The sequence below is a fragment of the Tamandua tetradactyla genome, chromosome 16 (genome assembly GCF_023851605.1).
Source record: "Tamandua tetradactyla isolate mTamTet1 chromosome 16, mTamTet1.pri, whole genome shotgun sequence".
Taxonomy (NCBI): domain Eukaryota; kingdom Metazoa; phylum Chordata; class Mammalia; order Pilosa; family Myrmecophagidae; genus Tamandua; species Tamandua tetradactyla.
The window spans coordinates 23,570,040-23,582,805 of record NC_135342.1 but is presented as its reverse complement, the minus strand read 5'-3'; the positions used below and the strand labels follow the sequence as shown (position 1 = coordinate 23,582,805).

Genomic DNA, 12,766 nt, shown 5'->3' with positions numbered 1-12,766 from the left:
CTTCTGCTAGTAAAAACAGTGCTAAATCCTTGCAACCTAGCAAGGATCTAGCAGCCTAGATCCTTGTGCGTAGAATTTGGGCCTGTGTGCAAATAGCCAACTTAGGTTTCACGCCCCTCCCGACACAGTCCCCGGGGCTAGGGTGACTCGTGTCTTCATTGACCAGGCCTGGTCCAATGGACACCTTTGGAACTCTGGGTTTCATCAGCCCCTCTGGTAGTTCAGAAAAGTGGATTTTAGGTGGGGGCAAGGGAAGGATGGGTGCTGGCCAGGCAAACCCAAATCAACCAGCTGGGCACCACCAAACCTTGGAACGAAAGTCTTAACTTGGTTCTTGAGTTTTGGTTTGCAGTCATTTGCTGTAATCTGTTACCACTTAATTTCATTATTATTTTGTTTTCGTCTTTACTGGCTTCCCCCCATCTGTTTAGAATCACACGAGTAATATACATAAATATATTCTTCGCGTAATGACTGAACTAGCCCAGATGTCTTCCAGAAAACAGTGTCCCTTACACACACACACACACACACACACAATCCCACAGGCTAAAGGGAACTAACTAATTTAAAATTTTTAATAAATAATAAATTTTTACAGTTCAGAAATAAAAAACTACACTAAAAAGTCCTACATAAAAGTCTCTCTTTCAACCATGTCCCCCATTCACTAAGTTCACATCAGCCCAATAGGTGCCATCTGTTAATGATTTCTTATTTGTTCCAGAGAATGTTTATGCATGTGAAGCCCAAAACAAATATATATTCATATGCAGCTTCTAAATGGCTTTTTCCTCTTAACAGTCGGCTCTGGCTATGATTCTGTACTGGTGTGCATTTGTTTCATCATTTCACTCTTGAGGTTTTTTCCAGTTTTTCATTACAAACTCTATTACAATGAACATCCCAGGACAAACATCTTTGTGCATCCATGCCAATATCTCCTTAGTACATATTTCTAGAAGTAGAAGTACAAGTGCTGGGTCAAAGGATATACCGTTTCGTATTTTGATAAGACCTGCCAAATTGCCTTCCAGAAAGACTCTATCAGTTTGCACCACCACCAACAGTGGCTGAGTGTGCTCATTTCCCTGCATCTTTGCCAACACTAGATATTGATCTTTTAATTTTTTTGCCAATATGATGAGTAGAAAAGATAGCTTGCTTTAATTTTCATTTTTCTGCTGAGTAGTGACAAGGCAGGGCATCTTTTCTTATGTTTATTTCTTCTGTGCATTGCTTGTTCACATCCAATGCCCATTTCTATTTGGGGCTGTCCTTTTCTTTTTTGATGTCATTCATTATTAATAAATCATAATTGAAGGCCTATCATGTGCTAGGCACTCAGGAATACAGGAGTGAATTCTGTATAGCCCCTGCCTTCACAGAGCTCATGGTTTAAAGCCAGGAGACCAAAGAAAAACACACATGTAAAGGCACAGTTGTCCAGCAGGATAAGGCGGAATTCTGTGATTGTTAAAGAAAGTGGTTCCTTGCTCTAATATGTATGAAATATTTTTCCAGTTTGTCATTTAGCTTTTAATAACATCTATGAAACTTTGATTGATGCAGAAGTATTTTTATTTTATGTGGTAAAATTTATAAATCTTTCCCTTTATAGTTTTTATGGTTGGAAAGGTTTTCTCCACCCTGATTGTAAAAGCATTCATGCATTTTTTTCTTCTAGTGCCTTATGGATTTACTTATTCAATTTAAGTCTTTAATCCATTTGGAATTGCTTTGGGGGCAAGGAGCAAGGAAGGGATCCAGCTAAATTGGTTAGCCTGTTGGCCCATGGCCTTTCACTGAATAATCCAACTTTCCCTTGGGGATTTGAAATGGCAACTATAAAATATATGAATTCTCATGCATATTTAGGACTGTTTTTCCACTTTGTATAACTATGGCATGTCAACCATTTAAATCAATGGAGCTCTGTATTTTATTTTGACGTCTGAAAAGGCTGGTCCTTTGAACAAATTACCTAACCTCTCTGGGCCTCAGTTTCCTCATCTTTATTCATTTATTTATTTATTTATTTATTTTTCCTCCTCTTTAAAACAGGGATGAATACACTCATCTTGATGTATTGTTCTGAGACTTAATGAATTAATAGACCACTTTAGTTCAGGGGTTCAAGTAAGCCTCTGTGAGAACGTAATATTTAAGCTGAGGTCTGATTGACAAAAGCAACCTGGTAGAGGAACAGCAAGGGCTAAGGCCCTGAGGCAGGAAGCAGCCTAGTTTGTGGCAGTGCAGTGAGGAGGGCAGAGGGATTGAGGACCGCGAGAGCTGAGCGGTGCGTCGCGGTGATAGTTTTGCAGTCACCTTAAGGGTACCCAGGAGCCGCAGCAGAATGGGGAGGGAGGATGGGGCCCGCTGACTCTTTATCTGTTTCCACAGTCAATGGAGTCGCAGGTGGAGGAGTGGTACCGGGAGGTGGGCGAGTTGCAGGCGCAGACGGCGGCGTTGCCGCTGGAGCCCGCGAGCAAAGAGCTGGTGGGCGAGCGGCAGAGCGCGGTGGGCGAGCGCCTGGTGCGCCTGCTCGAGCCGTTGCAGGAGCGCCGCCGCCTGCTGCTCGCCTCCAAGGAATTGCACCAGGTGGCGCATGACCTGGACGACGAACTGGTGAGGACCGACGCAGGGATCCCGGGCGGGATCGGGATAACGCACCGGGTGGCGCGTGAGTCCGCGGTGTGAGACCCGGGGCGGGACCAGGGGAGGAGAAGCTGGGGAGTGGGAGTGAGGGCGGGGCCGGGGGCGGGGCTGGGGGCGGGGCTAGGGGACCCCGTGAGCCGGAGGGTGGGGTGACTGATGGACCCACCCCCTCCTTGGTGGTAGACCCAGTCATTCAGTCCTTCAGTTATTCATTCATTTTTTTCCCTAGTTCATTCACTTTTTCACGTGCGTTAATGTCATCCAATCACTTTCATTCGTTGATTTGTTCATGAAGTCACTCACTTGTTTTTCATTTATCCATCATTCCTTCCTTCACTCATTTATTATTCACTAATTTATTCATTTCTGTACTCAAGCACACACTTCCTGATTTGCTCGTATCCATTCAGTCACTCACTAATTTGCTCCCTCACGTGGTCATTCTGGACCCAGCCCTGTGCTTGGATAATGCTGGGCATATCTGAGACGGGGCCAGACCCGGTTCTTGCCCACAGGGGGCCCAAGAGTCTAAAGAGAAGAAACACACTTGTCCTCAGACAGTGATGACCTGGGGGGGGGTGGTTAGGGCTGGGATCAGGGAGCCTAAGGAACTATGGGAGCCCAGAGGAGGCAACTGTCCAAGCCTCAAAGTCAGGGAAGGCTCCCTGGAGGAGGAGACATCTGAGCTGAGGCCATAAAGGAGAAAAATCAGTGAGCTAGGTGAGGGAACAAGTGGGAAATTCCAGGAAGTTTGAACTCCATGTGCAAAGTACAGAGGTAAGCATGAACCTGACCAGAGAGCAGAGAGTTAGAGCATGTTAAAAGAGGAGGCTGAGACAGTGACCAGACTCTCAGGTGAAAAAAGGGCTTTGGATACTGTGCAAAGGGCTTAAAGTTTTGTTGGGAAGCAGGGGTCCGTGGGTGCATTCTCCCCCTGCCCTGCCCCCTGTTTCTTCTCCAGGTATGGGTCCAGGAGCGGCTGCCCCTGGCCATGCAGACAGAGCGAGGCAGTGGTTTGCAGGCTGTCCAGCAGCACATCAAAAAGAACCAGGTGAGCAGAGTCAGGGAATGCGAGTAGGCCAGGACACATACAAATGCAAATGACAGAAAACACAGTTCCAGGTGATTAAACCCCCCCCGCCAAAAAAGGAAAAGACCCCACATACACATACATCCGTGTACTTACCTGATATTGTCATGAATTTCTCAGCTCCATTTTTCCCTGTTACCTTTGTCCTCAGACCAACTCTCCTCTTCTGGGGTAAAAGACCTCCACTGGATTCAGATTTACATCCCACCAGCAAAACTGAAGGGAATTTCTCCTTGTTAATAAATTCAGCAGTACTTCCAGGAATGACTCCCTGGCTCCACTTGAGTCACCTTCCCAAGTCTGAACCAGTCACAGTGGCCAGGGATTCGGACTGCTCGGATTGACCCGGAGTCTGCTTTAATTATTTCAGCTGAGACGGGGGGAGGGGTGCCCCAGATCGGGGTGCAGTGACTAGAAGGAAGGTAATGGCTGTTGGGCAAGGAAAAGAAAAGCAAGTAAACAAAAATGCAAAACACTCCTAAGGAGAAAGAACATAAGCAGCAGGAGGGTGCCAGCAGAGAGGGTGATGGTCTGATAGGGAGCTTTTGACCAGTGAGAGCAAATGGGCCCCTAAAATCTCTGCGGATCTCTGTCCACCCCTCTGAGCCTCAGTTTCCACACTAAACAAGAGGATAGTGGATCTAGAGCAGTGGTTCCCAAACTTCTTGGCAAAGGAACCCTTTGGTCAAAGCAGCTTTTTCACCCAAACCCAAATTAAGACACACAAGATAATTACAAGGACAGTAACAATAATAATGGTAAATGATGCAATGACTAAAGATTTACATGTGTCAAGTACTGGCCTAGGGAGTTATGTCATTTTTTTAGATTTAATTCCCACAATAACCCCCTATGAGACAAATACTATCATCACTCTCATTTTACCGAAATATAAGTTGGGAGAATGAACACTGAAGAATGTTGGCAGGAGGGAGGAAGTCCGCAAATTATTTGGAAAGGTTTCTGGTCATACTGCACTAGATAACTTGGGCTTTTGTCTGAGATTTTGTTTTCTATCTTGATGACAGTGCTCTTGGCTTTCAATGATGTGGGGAACAGAACTGGCCCATCATTTTCACAACTGAGGAAACTGATCAAGTGCACTTAATAACTCAAAATTAGGCCAACCCAGTTGTGTGTGCTACCTTGGCCCTTAAACGGACCCAAGCGGTTAATATTGATTGCACACTTACCACCTTGTGGGCACAGGTCTAAGTGCTCACAAGCATTTACCTCCTTACAACTCCCCCATAAGGCTGATATTAGCAGGCCACCACTTACTCCAGTACCTCAACCTCTCCGGACCTCAGTTTCCTCATCTGTAAAATGGGAATAGCAATAATGTCTGACTGCTGGGTTTGAAGCTCTTACTTCGCAAAGTGCCTTGGTGGGCAGGGGGCACTCAGTAATTATCCCTGTTTACCAGCTAAGAACAGTGAAGCCCAGAGAGGTTCAGTAAGGAACTCAGTTTTAGAGCTGGGTGAAGGACCCTCTGGGGGTAACGGTTGGGTAGTGGTTACTCAGATGAAGACGTGTAAAACTGTGCAGAACTGTTCAGCTCAAGTCCTGCAGTTGCTGTGTGTAAAGTATACCTCGGCTGAGCTGACACAGCCCATTCTCAGCCTGCATTTCAACCGTTCCGTGGCACGTTGTACCACCCGGTGTCTTGGCTTGGAGTAGTCTTTGGAGCCAGCCTCCTGAGTTCCAAATCACGTCAGCCCTTGCTAGCTATGTGTTCTTGGGGAACTGGTTTCACCTCTCTGTGCCTGTTTTCCCACCTGCAACATGGGGGTTTGAGAGCGCAAGAAACGGCAAAACGCAGACATGGCGCCCGGCAGGCACCTGCCACGAGACCCGAGGGTGCTTAATAGTTTCTGCGTGGACCGCGCAAGGTGGTGGAGGCGCGTGAGGTCTTGCTGGCCTCTGAGCGTCCCCTCCGTCCCCGCCCCCAGGGCCTGCGGCGCGAGATCCAGGCGCATGGGCCGCGCCTGGAGGAGGTGCTGGAGCGCGCGGGCGCCCTGGCGTCGCTGCGCAGCCCGGAGGCGGAAGCCATGCGCCGCGGCCTGGAGCAGCTGCAGGGCGCCTGGGCCGGACTGCGGGAGGCGGCCGAGCGGCGGCAGCAGGAGCTGGACGCAGCCTTCCAGGTGGAGCAGTACTACTTCGACGTCGCGGAGGTGGAAGCGTGGCTGGGCGAGCAGGAGCTGCTCATGATGAGTGAGGATAAGGGCAAGGTGCGCCCGGGCTGGGGATGGTCCTGGGGGTGCTGGAGTCAGGGGCCGGCCGCTGCCACCTCATCGCGGGTGCCGTGTGCCCCCAGGACGAACAGAGCACCCTGCAGCTGCTCAAGAAGCACCTGCAGCTGGAACAGGGCGTGGAGAACTACGAGGAAAGCATTGCGCAGCTGTCACGCCAGTGTCGGGCTCTGCTGGAGATGGGGCACCCGGACAGGTGGGTGGTCAGGGGGAGGCGGGGAGGCGGGGAGGCCGGGAGTCCTGGGCTTGTCCAAAGGGTGGGGCCAGGAGGAGGGCAGGGCAGTATTTAGGGAATGGTGAAGAGAGGCCTAAAGTCTCGGTCTAAAAATTGGGGCAGGGTCAAAATTAGAGAGTAGGGTGGGAGGGGACTTCATTGGAACCATTGGATTTTGACTAGCGGGCGGGGCGGGTTTCGGGTGGGGGACTGTCATTGCCTAGACATAGTTGAGAGAGTGGGACCAGGAACAGTGAGATTTGGGTTTAGGAATGGAGCTTCGTTGGCGGGGTTGGGGGGCAACATCTAGGCCGGAGGAGAGAAGAAAAAGCCCAGAACAGGGAAGAGTCCTTTTCCTACCCTGTGTCTTGGGCAGTGTCTGGGAGGACAAGAAAGCTTGGCATGCCAGATTAGGTATGGGGCGGTGCCGCCTGACTGATGTCAGGGCAGCCTGGACCAGGGATGAGCTCTGAGAGGGGGCGCAGGGTGGCACCTCAGTCTGCATGAGGTGCGGGAACCCAGAGATCAGGCACAGGAGGCAGAATGGGTTGGCTGAGGACCCAGGAGGGGAGTGGGGGGTGGAGGGGAGGCATGGAATGAGAGTGCAGTTAGAGATAGAGTGTTGCTTAGGGGAGGAAGTTGGAGTCCGGGAGGCCGAACTTTCCCTGGGTGCAGAGGTCTGAGATGCAAGGTCTGGGCTGCGTGAATCCAAGTGCAAGGTGACATGGCCCTGCCCTGGGGGCAGGGTGGGGGCATAGGAGGTTGTGGCCTGCCTTGGCATCCTCAGGGGACTCCATCCCTGCCCTTCCTGGTCCACACCAGCGAGCAGATCAGCCGGCGGCAGTCACAGGTGGACCGCCTATACGTGGCGCTCAAGGAGCTGGGCGAGGAGCGCAGGGTGGGTCTGGAGCAGCAGTACTGGCTGTACCAACTCAGCCGCCAGGTGGATGAGCTCGAGCACTGGATCGCAGAGAAGGAGGTGGTGGCCGGCTCGCCCGAGCTGGGCCAGGACTTTGAGCACGTCACGGTGAGCGTCGTTAATTATGATACATTTGGGTGGGCCACGGTGGCTCAACAGGCAAGAGTTCTCGCCTGCCGTGCCAGAGGCCCGGGTGCGATTTCCGGTGCCTGCCCATGCAAAAAAAAAAATTTTAAAAATAATGATACTATTTCCAGCAGCCATTCTGAATGCTGCGAAGGTTCTCTGGGCCTCAGTTTCCCCACCCATGATGGGAGTTTAATGATACCACCTAGCTCATGGCTCTGTTATGCAAACGGCTGGTAGACCATAAAGCAGATAGGATGGTCCCTGGCACACACAGTAAGCGTGCATTATTATTATCTTATGGTTTTTATTATTGTTGTACAGTTGTTCCTAAGTGCACAAAAGTGTTAGATACTAACTAGGATCACTATCATCGTTCATTATTGTTATTATTATTATTTTTTTAATTTTTAAATTTTTAAAAAAATACCAAAACAAACTCAAACATTCGTAATTTTTGATCATTCCGTTCTACATATATAATTAGTAAATCACAATATCATCACATAGTTGCATATTGGAACATTTGCATCTATTCAGAAAAAGAAATAAAAAGAAAACAGAAAAAAATTCATACATACCATATCCCCCACCCCTCCCCCTCACCGATCACCAGCATTTCACTCTAAATTTATTTTAACATTTGTTCCCATTATTCATCTTTATTCCATATGTCTTACTCGTCTGTTGATAAGGTAGATAAAAGGAGCATCAGACACAAGGTTTTCACAATCACACAGTCACATTGTGACAGCTGTATCATTATTCAATCATCCTCCAAAACATGGCTACTGGAACACAGCTCTACATTCTCAGGCAGTTCCCTCCAGCCTCTCCACTACATCTTGACTAACAAGGTGATATCTACTTAATGCGTAAGAATAACCTCCAGGATAACCTCTTGACTCTGTTTGGAATCTCTCAGCCATTGACACTTGGTCTCATTTCACTCTTCCCCCTTTTGGTCGAGAAGGTTTTCTCAATCCCTTGACGCTGAGTCCCAGCTCATTCTAGGATTTCTGTCCCACATTGCCAGGAAGGTCCACACCCCTGGGAGTCATGCCCCACGTAGAGAGGGGGAGGGTGGTGAGTTTGCTTGTTGTGTTGGCTGGAGAGAGAGGCCACATCTGAGCAACAAAAGAAGTTCTCTTGGGGGTGACTCTTAGGCCTAAAAACTTAAAAGTTAAAAGTTAAAAACTTAAAAACGTAAAAGACTTAAAAGTAGGCTTGACCTATCCTTTGTGGGGTTAAGTTTCATATAAACAGACCCCAAGACTGGGAGCTCAGCCTATAGTTTTGTTTGTCCACACTGCTTGTGAGAATATCAAAAATTCAACTTGGGGAAGTTGAATTTTCCCTCTTTGTCACCATTCCCCGAAGGGAATTTTGCAAATACTTTTTTATTCATTATATTGTTATCATTATTATTTTCACCTGCCACAGAGGGTGAGGGGGTGCTTTGCCCATGCTGTGCTCATCCCACCCCCGACTTCCCGGTGGCAGGTGCTGCAGGAGAAATTCTCAGAGTTCGCCAATGAGACGGGCACGGCAGGGCGGGAGCGGCTGGCGGCTGTGAACCAGATGGTGGATGAACTGATCGAGTGCGGCCACACAGCGGCAGCCACAATGGCCGAGTGGAAGGACGGGCTGAACGAGGCCTGGGCCGAGCTGCTGGAGCTCATGGGCACGCGGGCCCAGCTGCTGGCTGCCTCGCGGGAGCTGCATAAGTTCTTCAGCGACGCCCGCGAGCTTCAGGGACAGATCGAGGAGAAGCGGAGGCGCCTGCCCCGCCTGGCCACCCCGCCTGAGCCGAGACCCAATGCCAGCTCCATGCAGCGGACCCTGCGCGCCTTTGAGCATGACCTGCAGCTCCTCGTGTCCCAGGTGGGGCGCCGGCAGCTGCAACTGGCAGGTGGGAGGGCCTGGACAGCATGGCTGAGGGATGTGGGCAGCTGAGCAGGTAGAACTTGGGCACTGTGTCTTGGGCAGTGTCTGGGAGGACAGATAGAACAGAACAGATAGAAAACAGGCCACAGATCAGGAAGAAGTTGGATGATGGGGCAGATAGAAAATGGACTGATTGCATGATGTAAAGAAATCAGGCAGTGGCAGAAAAAAAGTTGTATAGGAGGTCAGATAGAAATTAGACAATATTTCTAATGAAGAGTGGGCAGCAGTTCTCCTAGAATTGGAGAAGTGAATCCTATGTAAACCCAGGATTCACTTCTCCATTTCTAAGAGTTTACATAGAACCTGTGTAAACCCAGGGTCTCAAGGGAATTGCAACAGTGCTAAGAGAAATCTGGCCGGGGGCAGATAGAAATTAGACAGCGGGTCTCTGATAGAAATCATATGCTTTTTCTGAAAGAAATATGATAGAGGTGGATTAAATAGAAATTGCAACAGAGCTCACAGAAATCAGGCAATGAGTCTGACAAGAATTGGAAAGTAGGTCTGAAAAATCAGATGGAAATAAAGCTGTGGGCCTCATAGAAGTCAGGTGGCTGAACTGAAGGAAATTGGGTTGCAGGCTTAATGAAAGGTATAATAGAAATTGGATAATTGTTTTTATATAAGTCAGACAGATGACTGTTAGAAATTGGGCTGAGAGATCAATAGTGATGAAGTGGTGGATCTGATAGAAATGGAGTGGCCACTCTGAAAGAATTCAGGTCAAACCATTAAATAGGGCAGGAGTTGTAATAGACATGATTGAATCACCATCCTGAAAGAAATTGAGTTGTAGGTAGTGTGTCTGAAATCAATTGAGTGAAATAAAATAGAAAAAAAAAATTGGGCAGCAGGTCTAACAGATGTCAAGGTGGGAAGGAATTTCCTGGAAGAGATCAAATCAGTCTGAAACAAGAAGGAGATGGGCCTGAAAAAAATAAGGTGGCAGACCCAATAGAAATAAGAGCTTTCAGACCAAAAGAAATCAGACAGTGTGGACTGAAAGAAACCTGGTCATCAGTCTGAAAGAAGTCAGAGAGCAAAGTAAAAAAGAAATAGTTCATTCCGTCATGAGGGAAATCCAATTTGGGGAACCCAGGGGCTCAGGCTGCTTGCACGTTGGGGCTCTTCACCCAGCAAGCAGATGGGAGAAAGAGCAGGTGGAGCCCGGGCCTTGTGGAGAGCTGGCACTCGACCTGGCTTGCACTGCAGGTGCGGCAGCTGCAGGAGGGGGCAGCCCAGCTGCGGACGGTGTACGCAGGCGAGCATGCGGAGGCCATCGCCAGCCGGGAGCACGAGGTGCTGCAGGGCTGGAAGGAGCTACTGGCAGCCTGCGAGGATGCCCGCCTGCACGTCAGTTCCACGGCCGACGCTCTGCGCTTCCACAGCCAGGCCCGCGACCTGCTCTCCTGGATGGATGGCATCGCCAGCCAGATTGGGGCAGCCGACAAGCCCAGGTGCCCCTTGTCCCATGGCAGCCTTCGTATCTGCGTCCCGGCAGCCACCAGTCCATCAACAGTCCCCTTCCCCTAAGAAATCTTGACAGCCAATACCTCTGGGGCCCTTCTGTGCGCCTGGCGCTGTCTTAAGTGCTGTCAGACCTGGCCTTGGGGATACAGGGCAGGCTAAAACCAGGATAGGAGCAGGGGAGGTTGGGGGTGGTATTTGTCAGGGTGGGCAACCAACTAAAATGGTGGCTTAATGATGTAGGTGCTGATATATTGTCACAGCATAGTTTAGGGTGGGTGTCCGGCAGGAGCCTCTCCCACTCTGATTGAAACCCAGGGTACTTCTTTCACTCAGCCCTGGGAATCATTTTCCGGAATCTCTGCATCCTACTGCAGATGGCAAAGAGAGCAGAGGTGGGGGGGTGGGGGGTGGGAATCACAGGAGGTCTTAGGGACCAGGCCTGCAGCCCCATTTTGTCGGGCAAATGGCCCCACCCTGTCTGCAAAGGGAGACTGGGAAATTTAGTCCAGTGGGGTACTCAAGAGGAAAATATCCTCAAGAGAGTAGTGGACAGTTGGCATTGTTTCTGAGGTTGCACAGCCTTGAACCTACCTTTATTTACTCAGCAAATCTTCATTGAATGCCTTCTTTGTGCCAGATGGTGAATGAGACCAGGTCCTTGCTCTCATGCCACTTACATTCTGAGGACGGAGACAGGCAACAAATAGTAAACAAATAAACAGACACATAATCCTATTTCAGGTAGTGCTAATGACTGGAGAAAGATAAAGCAAAGTGAGGGAAGGGGGGTGGAAGCTATGTCAGGGTGGTCTGGTAAGGACTTTCTCTGAGGATGTGACATTTGAGTGGAGATCTGAATGAAGTGGTGGGTGAGTCAGGGAAAAGGTTTGGGAGATGGGTGTTTTAAGTGGAGAGAACAGCCTGGGCAAAGGAAAAGCAAGAAGATTCTCATGGCCAAGGGAGAGAATGAGAGAAATGAGGTGGGGGTGGGGGGTAAGAGAAGCCAAGGTGTGAAGGGTGTGCCTTTTCTGCACGTTGAAATGGGAGTCATAGGAGAGTTTAGAGCAAGGGAGTGATGTGATCTGATAGACATTTGAAAACAATGCCTCCAAATGCCTTGAGCAATGAGGAGGCTATTGCAGTCATCCTGGTGAGAAAGCTTGGTAGTTTGGACCACGATGATGATGGCTGCAGAGATGGAGTAATTGGTTTGGGGGATGAAAAAAAAAATCCTTTTCTTATGAAAAATTTCAGGCATGTGCTAAAGTTGAAAGTTAACATGAAATGGCTTCACCAGCCATCAACACTTAGCCAATCTCGTTTCATCTGTACACTCCTCCTTGCCCTCTCCACCTCCACTGAACTATTTTAAGAGGTTTCTCAGACTTCATATCATTTCCCAGGAGGTGTCTTAAAGTTTTAAATGCCCAGGCTTGACTGACGAGGGGCTGGAGAGGCTGAAAGAAAAGAGAGGAGTTAGAGATGAATGAGGGGTGAAGTTACTGAGATGAGAACATCAGGGAAAGGCTTGGAGGTTAGGAGAGAATCAGGAGGACTGTTCTGAACATATTGTCTTGGGAATCATTCTACGGTGGGACCTTCAGAAAGAAGTTTGGACATATTAAGTTTTATAAAGATACAGTAACTCACTGGCCAGAGCTTCAGAAATGTGCATTTCCAAAGGTTTAGAACAGCACTGCCCAATAGTTTTACAATGCAAGCTGCAAATGCAAACCACATAGATAATTCTAAATTTCCTTGTAACCATATTAAAAAAAGTGGAATTAATTTAGGATTATATTTTATTTACCCCAATTTACCCCAAATATTCTCATGTTATATGAAATCAATATTAAAACCATTGAGACAGCAGACATTCTTTTTTTTATATATACCAGATCTTCAAAATCTGGTGTGTATTTTACACTTTTACACATCCCAGTACAGGCTAGTCACATTTCGGGCGCTCAGTTACACACGTGTAACGTGGCTGCCATATCGGACAGATATGGAAGGTTGGAATCATTGGCTCGTGGAACCCTCAGAATCATAGCTATAGAAAGCTTTAAATTTATTATTATTATTAG

The 12,766-nt window shown here is 48.5% G+C and overlaps 1 protein-coding gene across 1 annotated transcript in view; it reads left to right on the top strand.

Moving 5' to 3' along the window:
• Positions 1-12,766, top strand: part of SPTBN4 (spectrin beta, non-erythrocytic 4) — a 71,914-nt gene that overhangs the window by 51,113 nt on the left and 8,035 nt on the right. The window contains exons 22-28 of the mRNA XM_077131814.1: positions 2,404-2,628; positions 3,620-3,709; positions 5,701-5,979; positions 6,066-6,196; positions 7,037-7,241; positions 8,763-9,143; positions 10,422-10,666. Coding sequence (XP_076987929.1) covers positions 2,404-2,628; positions 3,620-3,709; positions 5,701-5,979; positions 6,066-6,196; positions 7,037-7,241; positions 8,763-9,143; positions 10,422-10,666 — 1,556 coding nt within the window. The remainder of the gene's footprint in view (positions 1-2,403; positions 2,629-3,619; positions 3,710-5,700; positions 5,980-6,065; positions 6,197-7,036; positions 7,242-8,762; positions 9,144-10,421; positions 10,667-12,766) is intronic.